We start from the raw sequence: 13081 nt of genomic DNA on the forward strand, positions 1-13081 counted from the left end.
CCAAGCTTGGCCGCAGAGCAATTCCTGGACCTCAGAGACCCAGACCAGAGTCTGGCCTTTGGCAGTTACTCTCTAGGTCACAACTTGGGCAAATTTCTTAGCCTATGTGAATTTTTTTTCACATGTGAAACATGGGGATGATAACAGATACTCCACCAGGTAACTGAGATGAGAGAATGAGCTAACAGTACTGGAAACACATGTGGTGAACTGTGAAGTGCCACACAAACCTTATTAACAAGACAGTGCCCACACAGAGCAGCTGTGGAAGCGTTTCCCCAATTTGAGCTTCGGCCACCTGCGCCTCTTCAACCACCGTACTCCCCAGGGTGTCTCAGAGTCATCTTTAGGGGTGACCCCCTACCCCAGTCAAACACTAAATGCAGGCAAGGGGGCTGGATCCCACCCCTTCACCATCTGCCTGTACACCTGTACACCTGTACACCCTGGTGCTCCACTCCCAGCTCTGTGAATTCTGGTCTTTACCAGGTGGTAGACACTCAGTGGTAAAGAATCTACCTGCAATGCAGGAGACCCAGGTTCAATCCCTGGGTCAGGAAGATCCTCCGGAAAAGGGAATGGCAACCCACTCCAGTGTTCTTGCCTGGAAAATTCTATGGACAGAGGAGCCTGGTGGACTACAGTCCATGGAGTCACAGAGAATCGAACACGACTGAGCAACTAACACTTCCATTAGGGGCACTGGGCAAGCATCCATTTCTCCCTAGATAATGGAATCACTAGCTCCAATTCACAGGGTTTACTTCCATTCTCCCCTGAAATGGCCCTGAAGTGAGAAGGAATTGGGGAGAAAGCTATAGACCTTCAAAGGCAAGGACATGGCCCCAGAAGCAGCAGGCGCCATGAAGCAGAGGGATGTCACAAAAGCTCTGGAAGGTGTGGCATGGCCACTGACTTGGGGACAGGAAGGAGCCAGTAAGAACCCCAGGAACCTGTGTAACCAGGCACGCCAGGCAGCTCTGATGACTGTGGGTACAGATGGGAACACTGGCTACAAGTCTCCATGTGGTGCTCTTGGCTTTTTCCTTTTGAGACAGTTGAGATGGTTCTGCCCTCACAGAACTTGGCCCAGCTAAGGGCAACAATGAGACTTGCAGAAAATATAGACGGGAAGTCTGAACACGAAGGGAAGATGTCCAGGGCCCTTTCCCAGCTATAGCTCAGCCCCTCAGCTTCGTCCTCCTAGAAGGCGATGAGAACATTATTCTCTGGGGAAACAGGCCCAGAATCAAGGAGCCTTCATATACTGTCTACCCCATCACTGCAAGCAAACAGCAGAGGAACAACCTCCCTGGTGGTCCAGTGGTTAAGATGCCCCACTTCCACTACTGGAGGTGTGGATTCAATCACTGGTCAGGGAAATAAGATCCCATATGCTGCAGTAAAAGAAAAAAGTCAATAAAAGGCAGAGGAAATGTCCTATCCACATCCTCCACCCAACTGGGACAAGGCCCAGCAGTTTTAAAACCCATTCTTCTTTTCCACCGTTTTAGATTTCTTACTTTGGGCTCCAGCGTGTACTTGGTATTTCCTTTACTTATGTGTGTGCTCAGTCATGTCTGACTCTTTGCAACCCTACAGACTGTAGCCTGCCAGGCTCCTCTGCCCCTGGGATTTCCCAAGAAAGAATACTGGAGTGGGTTGCCATTTCCTGACTCAGGGGATCTTCCTGACTCAGGGTTTGAACCCATGTCTCTTGCATCTCCCACACTGGGAGGCAGATTCTATACCACTGTGCCACCTGAAAAGCCCAAGCCCCATTCTCAAATATATTAAAAAAAAAAAAAAAAAAAAAGCCAAGAACACCAGACATTTGAGGAAAGCTTCTTATTCAAAGGTCAAAGAGCAAAGTGCGCAATCAAATGGAAGAAACTCAAGAGACAGAGATAATGTGAGGAATAGAAGAAAAATGTACTTAGCATCCCCAGAGAGAGAAGAACAAAACCAGGAACAAGGGGAAAAGAGCAGGGGAGAGCTCCTGACATTTTACAACGTGATAAAGGAAATAAAACCTTCAACAGAAGCTCAAAGGTAAAGATTTAAAACATAATCAGAAAAATTCCTAGAAAGCAGAACAAAGAAAGAGATGGAAAATGCCAAGAAACTGTACAGGAAATTTGAGGCTCAATCCAAAAGTGCAATGTCCTACTTAACTTACTCCAGAAAGGGATGATAAAGTGGAGGGGAAGGAATTATCAAAGAAACATTCAGGAAAATTTCCCAGAACCTTAGGACCATGAGTTGTAGCCATACTGAAAGAGCCCACCAGATGCCCTGCACAATGAACACCCCATCTCTTGTGAGATTTCAGAACAACGGGGATAAAGGCAAGATCCTAAAAAGCTAGGAGAAAAAAAAAAAGTTACATATAAGCATTAAGGATCCAGCAGACTTTCCAAAAACAACACTGGAAGCTAAGAGACAGTTAAAAACACACCTTCAAAATTCAGAGGGAGAATGATTTTCAATTCAGAAATCATATTCCCACCAAACACCAACAAACTTAAACATTATAATAAAGATACTTGCAGATAATGTTCAGATTTCAGAAAACAGAACTCCCATGCAACCTGTCTTCTCAGGAAGCCCCTGGAAGATGTGTGCTCACCAAAAAGGGCAAACCTCAAACGCAGAAAAGACAGCACCCAGGGAACAGGCGGTTCAGGACAGGAAAGACGGCAGGATTCCTGGACTGATGGTGAAGGAAAAACCCAGGACCACAGCTGAAAAGTAAGAGGCGTGGAGGACAACCAGTCCAGAGGGGAGCAAGGAGGGCGGGGCTCCAGGAGGATCTCCGCCTGGAACACCCGGAGCTACGAGACTGACAGGAGGGCTTCCTGTTTTATTCAACTAAAGTGCTGGCGGGATAAATTAATGATAAGAAACACAAAACAGCAAGCCAAAGAGGCAGACAAGTAGTAACCAGAGGGAAAACAAAGCTGAAGAAGGAAATGTCGTCTTGGGTCACTGTAAGGCTGAGCCCTGAACAACAGTTACAGATGTATAATCCTCACACTGCATACAGACTAAGAAAAATCAGGATACGATCACATTAAAGAGAGGAAGGAAAGAAAACGTGTGTGTGTGTGTGCTGTAGTTGGAGATAAGATACCTAGCTCAAAGCCTTCCTTGGACTTCCCAGGCAGTCCAGTGGTTAAGACTCTGCACTTCCACTGCAGGGGGAATGGGTTCAATGCCTGGTTGGGGAACTAAGATCCCACATGCTGCACGGCGTGACCAAAACCAAAACCCCAAAACCAAAACAAAAAGCCTTCCACAGCAGGAAGTCACTACGTAACCCTACATAAAACTGAAAAGCTAAGAAATAACAGTAAAAGCCTATTTTTAGGTCACTCAAGCAAATGAAACCAGTTTAAAGGTTGAAAGTGGGATGACTTTGAGAGTGAGAAGGAGTTTTGTTTCAACCAAGGGCATATATTACTTCAATAACAGTAAAATTTCAATTGTTTTAATTTTGTTCAAAAAAAAAAAGCAGATGTCTCGAAGAGGCGCGACAAAGAGTCTGGCTCTGAGCCGGCCTACACAACGGGCAGGTTCTATCTGAAATAAGAGGCCCCCAGCCCAGTCGATTCGTGTCCCTTCCCGAGTTTTGGGGGGGAGGGTGGGAGGGAGAACGAAGGTGAAGGGGGGCGGTTCTTTTTGAATTTTAAGAGACACGCCCCATCACCAACTCTGTGGGGGCGGCTCCTGCGGGCAGCTGCAGATAAGAGCAGCAAGAGGGAGGTGCGGAAAAGGTCAGGCCAGGGCTCAGCCCACTGACTCAGACACTGCGAGCTGGTGGACTCGGGGGGCAGCCTGAACTCCACGGCAGCTGCTGCGCTGTTTGTAAACTCCTTCGGAGAGGCCAAGCGGATAATAGTGTTGCTAGGAGATGTGCTTCGTAGGGCAGCCGGCTTCCTGTGAGGACCTTCGTGTGGCTGGAAGGATGGGACGGGCTGGACCTGAACAAAAGGGTTCTGGGATGGAGTAGCTGCCGACCATCTGCTGCCGGCTCCGGGGCCCAGAGTGAGATGGGCTGGAGGCCCCGGGTGGTCCCCACTTCTGCTGTGAGCCCCAGTCTTCAGGGCCCTGGAGAGAAGGGAGCCTATACTTGTCCCCCCATCACACAGGATAGCCCCACCCCAGGCCCCCAGTAGGGAAGTGCTTTTTGCTTCCAAAGAAACCAGTGGGCAGAGGCTGCTCCTGGGCACCATGGCAAGGCTGGCAGCTGAACAGAAAAGGGAGCCCACCGTCCCCGGCCCCAGGCTTTACCACTGCCTAGGTGCCCAGCGGTTTCCCTGGGGATCCACCGCTTCCAGGAACATCAGGCTCTAGGGTCCCCGCCCAGCTGCCACGTTCTCCCCTGATGGAGCCGGGCAGGGACTCCAGCCTGGGGACTCAGCGAGGCAGTCATGTGGGCGACTGCAAGGCGCGTAGCGGGTGTTTAATAAAGTCTTTTCTTGTTTTGGCTGTGCCAAGCTGCACACACGTTCTTATTAGTTCCCCATCCAGGGATCGAACCTGCACCCCCTGCAGTAGAAGACTCTGTGCTTCTTATTCGTTCAAAAAATACAGATGGCATGAGCACCTCTCACCTGCTGGCTCTATCACCCGGGCTCTCTGCCCGTGTCTACTCTCGTGGAGCTGACAGTCCAGGCTCACACGCTGTCCATGCTTAACTGCAACAGGGGCTGGGAGCCAGAGCCACGGGAAGGCCTTTCTGAGGGGATGCTGGAGTCAAGATGAAAGAGCTCTGCTGGTACTGGGAAAACAGATGTGCTGTGCTGGGTGGGAAAGGAGGCCGGCGGTGCTGCAGGGCCGGCAGGGCCCACCCTGTGCCTGCATTCTTTCTTAAGTTCAAAGGCCACTTCCTGCACCCTGCGAGTCTTCAGGGATACACAGGTTCAAAGTGAGATGAGAGGAGACTCTAGCTTCTTTGGGGCCAAGCATGCTGCACTCCAATATCCAGGGCCAGGGCAAAGCGCTCCCCTGCCCCGGGGTCTGGGAAGCAGATAACTAGTCGTGGTCAGAGCCTCGGCATAAGGAAAACCATGTTTGGTCATTCTACCCGAAACCATCAGCGCAGGTACGGGGAGGAGACAGGAAAGCATAGAACCATTGAGGAGGGTGGGCGTCAGAGCAGGCATCTTGAGTTCAAGGGTCCTCCTTCCTCTCCCTGCTGGCCTGCCTGGGGACAGGCAGAAGCATCGCTGGCCTGCGACCTGTCCTGGGGTCTCTGGCCTCCCCTTCCTTCACCCACTCAGCACCTGGAGATTTTCTAAACTGCAATTTCCAGTCATGTCATATTCTTGTGTATCACCAGTAAAAAAGAAAGCCTCTGTTTCCTTCTATGCCCCCAAAGCTGTGTATGTCCCCATCCCTGCCTCCCAGGTCCATCGCCTCCAGCCACTGGCCTCTCCTCTGGCCATGGCTGGCCCCCCACTCCCCCCACAGCTTCCAGCACCCCCAAACTGGCACACTGAGATTCCTCTCTGCCCAGAATGAATGCTCATCCATGCCACTGCCTGGCAGATGCCAACTCATCTCTAAGACCCTGATTCCTGCCCCACCGCCACCCCAACCCTAGCCAGGGCCACTGGGAGAGAGCACCCTGTCTCCTTGTGCTGACTGTTTAGGCTGCACAGATTCCTGGACGGCAGGCGGGGTGAGGGCTGTCCTGCCTGGAGCCCAGCATGGGGCCTGGCTGGGTGCTTGGAGCTCGGCACAGGAGCAAGTGACATGTCCACACCACACATGAGAACTGCCCCCTGAAAGGCAGCGAGCTCCTCCTGGGACAAAGCCCTCAGGATTAAGACACACAGGGAGGGAGGCCTAGCCCTGCCACTACACTACCTTACCATACACCTTGGACAAGCCCCTTACCCACCTGTACCTCGTGGTACAGGGGTGCATGAAGGCTGTGTGTGGTGGTGCCCGGGCTGCCTCGCAGACCCAGGGCCATGAGGTCACCCCCAAGATTATGCAAATCAGTCAGGGATGAGCTAGGATCCACAGTGATGACACGCTCCCTGGGGACCGGTGTGCATGGCTGGGTTTGGGAACCAGGTGCCTGATGCAGGAGTCGATTAACATGCATGTACTGTCCCTCCACCTCCACGACTTTCTAAACACCTGCCCCTGGGCTGTGGAGCTAAAACACAGGTGGCCCAACCCCCCCCGTCCCTTAACTAACTTATGGTGCAGAGGGCAGGACAGACAGGACCCTCCCTTCCACAGAAAGGAAGGCCTTTCTGTCTACCAATGAGCCACTTATTTGCTGCCCCCATCCCCACCAGAGATGCCGGCACTGAGAAAGGAGCCCTGATCCTGGGTGTCTGTGCAGGTGTTTGGGGGCCACGTTGCGAAGGTTACACGTGTGCTGGGACCTGAAAACCTAGGGATGGAAAACCCTGAAGGGGTTCAAGAAGGGACAGGTGGCCCCTCCAGAAGGAAGCCGAGAAGAGGGTCTTCTAGCCCCCAGACAAAGTGGGGGTGCACAGCTCCCAGCCCCCCCACAGCCTCTGGCTGCCGCCCAAGCCGTCCTCACCCTCGTAGCAGTCACGCACGGTGCCGAAGTACACATAGTACTGGTCGTTGGTGAAGAAAAGGAGGCTGAGCCAGGAGTCGAAGGCGTAGATGGGCACGATGAAGAGGATGCGCACGATGTAGCGCTGCTCGTTGGGGCAGCTGTAGCAGCGCAGGTGCATGTAGATCTGCGGGGGAGGGGGCCGGTCAGCCGGAGCCCCAGGGCCCACGGCCCGCCCACCCCATGGGAGGAGGAGCCCGCCCGCGTCCGGCTCTGCCCTCAACTAGCACAGGGACCACCACATAACTCAGCCCTGAGCCTCAGCGTCCTTCTCTCTCCACTGTGATGACATACACTTCCCGGGTGAGGCTGTTGTAAGCGTCCGACCAAGGGGTGCATGAAGCCCGCAAGCTGCATGCGGTGGTGCCCAGGCTGCCTTGCAGACCCAGGGCCACGAGGTCACCCCCAAGATTATGCAAATCAGTCAGGGATGAGCTGGGATCCACAGCAATGACATGCTCCCTGGGGACCAGGATGTGTGCATGTCTGGGTTTGGGAACCAGGTGCCTGATGCAGGAGTCGATTGACATGCATGTACTGTCCCTCCACCTCCAGGACTTTCTAAACACTTGCCCTTGGGGCATGGAGCTAACAAACAGGTGTTCAGGTGGTGGCCCACCCTGCCCTGTTGCTTAACTAACTTATGGTGCAGAGGGCGGGACAGACGGGACCCTCCCTTCCACAGAAGGTGGAAGTCCTTTCTGGCTGAGTGGCTGCAGCAACAGCCTCATTCTGGGTCTCACTTTCCCATCTGTTGAACAGGGGCAGCGCTGCCGGCCTCGCTGGCAAGTTGGGAGAATGCAATGCACTTTTTAGAAAGCAGGGGAAAAAATAAAAGCTGCACACAAATGCCAAGAACAGCTCTAACCACGATGCAGCAGTCCCAGCAGCCAGAGTCTCCCTTGTCCCAGCTCCCATGACTTCATGCTTGGCCGAGCCAAGCCCTATGCTCGGGAGGAGGAAGACGAAGCGTTTCCCATCTGCTGTGAGCTAGCCGCCTGGGAAGCAATCGGGTTCTAGGAGGGGCGGGGAACCCTGGAACTGGAACGGGCTCAGCCTCCCTCTTCACGGAGCAGCCTTCAAACCTTCCTTGGGCAGCCAAGGCACGTCACAGCCCATGGCAGCGTCCCCTGGGATGGCGAGCCCGGGGGATGCGGAACTTGACTTCTGTCCCAGCTCTGCCACCAACTTGTATGTGACTAGGCTAGTGTCCCCTCCTTCTTTCCTCTCTGGGTCTCAACTTTCTCATCTGCAAAGGGGTCACTGCTACTCTGTACACAGTTCCCAGGCTCCCCTATAGCTTGGGCTGGACACGTGACCAGTTCTGGCCCACAGAAGGTGGGCCTTTTCTGGTTGAGAAGGTTAAATATTCAGAGTACCTTCTACACACACCCTTCCCTGCAGTTGTCAGACAGATGGTGTCTTGCAACTGTAAGATGCTGGAGCCACAGAATGGAAACTGACCGGCACTGGGCTGGCTAAGCGAGAACCTGACTCCCCCAGGGAAGCCTCTGAGATTCTGGGCTTATTTGTTACTGTAGTGTAGCCTGGCCTGGCCTAACTAACACTATGTTGGATGAGAAACCTCTCGGGACCACTGCCCCCCTACCCCCGGAGGGCTGGGGCTTGCTGGCTCGCCTGGCCTGGGTACCTGGTGGCAGGTGATGAGCAGGGCTGTCCAAACGAAGAAGCCAGAGATGGCCTGAGCAGCGGTTGTCATCAGGAACACGGGCTGCTCCATGGCCGTGGGGCTGCCCTCGGGGATCACGGAGATGCTGGGCGAGGCTGCTGCCGTGGTGGGCGACGCTGGATCCGGGGCCAGCGCGGCCCCCCTCACGGTCATGGTGCCCAGCAGCAGGGGGCTTCCTGAGAGAAAGCCTCAGAATAAACGACGAGCTGGCCTAGAAACAGGGAACCACAATGTTAGCCTCCTTCCAGTGTCAGCAGCAGCACCAGAAAGAACCTTCTAGGCTGTATATCTCCCTTCAGAATGTAACCAGACCCTGACCATGCCTCACTCCAGTCCCTGGATTAATGGAACAGGCTCCTGACCAATCTCTCTGCCTCTTCCTTGGCCCCGCCATCCACACAGAGCAGCGAGTGAACCTTCTAAGACATCGGTCAGATTGAGCCCTTCCTCTGCTCAAAACCCTCCAATGGCTCCTGTCTCCATCAGACTACAAGCTGCTGTCCTTACAGAGGCCCTCAGACTGCCTGATGGGCCCTCGACACTCTCTGATCTCATGTCTATTCCCATCATGATCCTCCATTCCAGCCACACTAGCCTCCTGTGGCTCCAACATGCCATGCCTGCTCCTGCCACAGGGCCTTTGCACAGCCTCTGTCCCCCCACACAGCAGCTCCCACACACCCTGTAGGTCTCTGCCCTGACCACCCATTCAAATATGACCACCCTCATCCCAGCGCTTTGGACCTCTTCGCTTTCTCTCCAGAGCACGCATTACCACCTGGCTCCAGCTGACAAACTGTACATCACTCATGTGTTAACTGTCCGTCTCCCACACCAGACACTAGCTCCCTGAGTGCAGGGGCCCTGCTCTGCTCAGGACTGGATCTCCGGCCCTTGGAACAGCACGGGCACACACGCAGCTGGTGTTCGGTGACTGTCTGCGGGCTCCGCCCATCTCTACACTTCGGGTCTAGCAGGGTCACTCTAGCCCTGAGGCACCCCCTCTAACGGCAGGTGTATTTCCTCTGCCATTTCTCCCCAGTTTCCCTAACGCTGACACTTGGTCCTCACCAACCAGCTGTGTTGTGCTGGAGATTTTGTGGCCCTTCCCCACCTGCAAACTGCTCACCTTTTAATTTAGCTCACGGACCACTCGTCCTAAAAGCCTGCCCTGATCATTTTCCCCATTTAGGTACTTCCGTGCATTTCACCCGCCTTTGCTGCCCTACGTGACACGTGCTGCTGCTGTCATTTGCTTGCATTTACCCTCCTAAGTCCGCCCACTCTCCAAGGCAAGACCACTTTTCCATCTCGGAATCCCCAGCAGCAAGCTTAGCACCAAGACCATTTATAATGTTTATTTTATCATCCATCGATTTCCACTCCTTATTTCAAAAGGAATTTGAGGTACGTCAGAGAGAAGCAAAGAATAGGGTCGAGACAGCTGACATAAAGGAAGATTCTGGGTGGGGAAAGTAAAGACGGGGTGGGTGGGGCACAGGATGGCACTCCAGCGTCCCGGGCAGTTACCCCACGTGGGCTGCCATGTCGGCCCCACACTTCCTGGTAGCAACTTCAGTACCTGGGGTAACAAATTAATAGTTTCACGCTGGAAGGAAACCATATATTACAGGAAGAACTGTTGTTACAGTTCTCCTGGCAAGTTTACAAACAAGGACCAATGCCAGGCTGGGGGCTGGCACCACTCTCAAAGAGTGAAGCCATTCCATCAGAAGCACCTGGAAAGCTCTAGGAGGAGCGGTCACTCCCCTCCACAGACTCGCCAAGACCCACGGCCCTGACGGGAGTCCCTCTCAGCGCTGCCACCTGTTGACAGGTTGGACAATGCCATCCTGGGGTCACGGAGCCTCCATGCAGCAAAGGCCCCAGACTAACCTGCAACGGACCAGGTGACCGTCCAACCACTGATGCAAACAGATACGAAGGTGAGAGCGGAAAGAGCCCTGGCTGAGGCTCAAATCTTAGCTCCACCACGACCAGCTGTGTGTCTGCACAGGCTCAGTGGACCCCAGAGGGTCTCCACTGCCCGACCCAGAAAACGGCCAATCCCCCACACCCAACCATCTCAGCCTGAACCCTGCAGTCAGCCCAGATGACCTCTCCCAGAGCCCTCCCCGTCTGAGGCTTCCTGGGGCCTTCCCAGGGTGGATCCTGACCCCGAGATGAAGAAGAGAATTCTTGCCCACATCTCCCCACCCCTCGGCCCCCGTCTGAGTCACGTCTGCTCTTAGCTATATGTTTTTACCCTGGAAGAGACCCCTATGTTTTTATTTTCCTGTAAAAATAAACAATCTCTAATGTACCAACTGAGAGAAGAATCTCGATTAAAAACTCAAAAGTGGAGAAGGCATCTATATAAAGAAACTCAAAATTGAAGGTGTCTATATAAAGACTGGTGGCGCTTTGAAAAAGAGACACGGTGACAAGTCTCAGAATAGCTCCTGGAAGTATGGTTGCAACACTGAAAACCAGTGCCAGAACTATTTCCTAAAAGAGAAGATTTGGATTGTAAATCATCATCTTTGTCTGTCATCCCAAATTAAATGAACAAACGCAAGGAAACGGGAAGGGGGGGTTCAGGAAGTACAGACACACTTCCATCTTCCCCTTCTGAGCAAGGGCTGGGTGTGTCAAAGGCTGTTTTGCCCTCAACTAACAGCGGTGCTGACGGGACTGTGCATAGACCTCCCGAGACGGGGTAACCGCTGAGCTCTGGCCCCGCTAAGGGGTGACCCACTAGGGCATCTATTCAGTGTGGCTGGTTTCCTGCTGGGCTTTGCTTCCTCTCCCTTGAGTGCTCTCCTTATGTAGGTCATCTAGTTCCCAAGAAGTCCACTCAGAGGGTGAGTGACTTGCCCCCAAATCAGACCCAGGACTTCAGTAGAATATGTTCCAGATGCCTACTATCTACCAATGGGGGGCCGTGGATGAGCTGCCACCGCGGGCTCCAGAGCCCCCTTCCAGGACGGGGGTCACGGCCATCTCACCAGGGCCCTGACTCTAGCAGGAAGGGGAGGGAGGTACTTCCCAGGAGAGGAAGCTGCGGCCTCGGCGGGCGCTCCTGCGGCCTGAGCCATGCTGGCCACGTTTCTGACCATGTCTCGTGCTGGGGCCCCGTGATTTACAGACCACTGACTTCGTTCTCAGGCGGCCCTCGCTGTTTACAAACCATTTCCCCCGACATGATCTCATGCCTTTTCTCACAGCAACTCTGAAGTAAGTAGGACTGTCTGCATCTTAGAGATGAGGAGAACAATGTGAAACTGGGTTTTTACAGCTTCCGGGGGTACCACCAAACAACTCGAGGACTTTCATAATAACCCCCAAAATACTTCTGGGGGTACCACCAAATAACTCTAGGATTTTCGTAATAAACCCCAAATACTTCAGGCAGTGTTCTGACTTACAGGGGCAGGGTCCCCAGCACCGAGAGAGGCAAGTGAAGGCGGCTCTCAGGGGTCGCCCTGCTTCTGGGACCCTGGGCAGCTCATGGCGCTAAACCCCGCAAACTTCACAGAGTGTGAGCGCTGGCAGCAGGGGGTGGGCACTGGGTCCCATCCTTTCACACATGGGACAGGCACCTTCCTGGAAAGGATCTCTGCCTGCCTGGACCCCACAAGCGAGCAGGATCCTGGCCTGGTGACACCTCAGAACTGGGAGAAGTGGGGGGTTTTGCTCCCCAGGGGAAAGGACCCCAATAGCTGCCTTTTCTCCACACAGCCCACACACACCAGAGGGAGGCAGACACACAGATGGAGCTCAGAACCTCAGCTCTGGCAGGTGCCCTGTATGTTCTTAATCGACTGAAATTAAACTGCCAGGGTCATGTAGAGAGCCTGAGGGGAGACACTGGAGTCATCTTTCCAGCAAACACGACCTGAGGCCTCTGGACACTGTGCGGGGCATGGAAGAGCAGGTTCAAGGACTCACGGCTCCTCTACACGCCTGCTCTGTGTGACTGCGGGACCTGGAGGCCTGCCCCCACCACACTGCACAAGGGAGTGCCCACTACCCAGGGAGCCCCGAGGAAGCGCCAACCGCCTTGGCAAAGGCTGGGGAGAGGGGTCGGGAAAGGCTTCAAAGTGGCAGGGGCTTTGGGCAGAGCTCCAAGGAGCACACCCAAGCTCCAGCTGTGAGGTCACCAAGCCGAGTTCCTACTGGACTCCACCGCCTGCAAGCTCGACTTCATGTCTCAGAGCTTCAGTTGCTTCATCTATAATATTTGAGGGTAACGACATCATTGTCGGGGGAGTTTCCACTTTACACAAGTCCCGTTAGTAAAGGGAGACAGAATGCAACCAAAAAATGACTATTTTGCAACTCCGAATACAAACCATGGACACAGATATGGATCAGTGGCTGATAAAACCACTGGGTGAGGCTATGGGGAATCTGATAAGGGATGGAACAGGCCACAGTCAAGGTCAACATCACTGAAGAGGGGCATGGGGTACGCAGGGCACACACGACATCATCTAGGAAGGACCCTCACCCCAAAAGTGAACTGGAATCAAAGCAAGTCCCTAGAACTAACCACCACTATCCAGGAGATACAGAGGGGAGCACAAGAGATGAAATGATACCATGAAGAAGCAGCAGCAAAGCCAGACGATGGGAGCATCTACAGGACGAAGGACCTGGTTTCTCCCAGGAATCAATGGTTTATAAACAAAGGTGGCTGAGGGGCAGTAACAGAACAAGAGGCCAAGGAGACATTACAACTAAATGCAACGTGTGGACTTTGTTGAGTTTCTGTTAACAAA

The 13081-nt window shown here is 53.6% G+C and overlaps 1 protein-coding gene across 3 annotated transcripts in view; it reads right to left on the minus strand.

Annotated features, from left to right (window-relative positions):
• TMEM184B (transmembrane protein 184B) overlaps positions 1-13081 on the minus strand; it is a 50242-nt gene that overhangs the window by 16277 nt on the left and 20884 nt on the right. For all 3 annotated transcript variants that reach the window (XM_005207323.5, XM_059886341.1, NM_001081522.1), the window contains exons 2-3: positions 8259-8508; positions 6569-6734 (exon numbers count right to left, since the gene is read on the minus strand). In XM_005207323.5, the coding sequence (XP_005207380.1) occupies positions 6569-6734; positions 8259-8450 (358 nt within the window). In that variant the 5' untranslated portion in view covers positions 8451-8508. The remainder of the gene's footprint in view (positions 1-6568; positions 6735-8258; positions 8509-13081) is intronic.

Source organism: Bos taurus, chromosome 5 (genome assembly GCF_002263795.3).
Source record: "Bos taurus isolate L1 Dominette 01449 registration number 42190680 breed Hereford chromosome 5, ARS-UCD2.0, whole genome shotgun sequence".
Taxonomy (NCBI): domain Eukaryota; kingdom Metazoa; phylum Chordata; class Mammalia; order Artiodactyla; family Bovidae; genus Bos; species Bos taurus.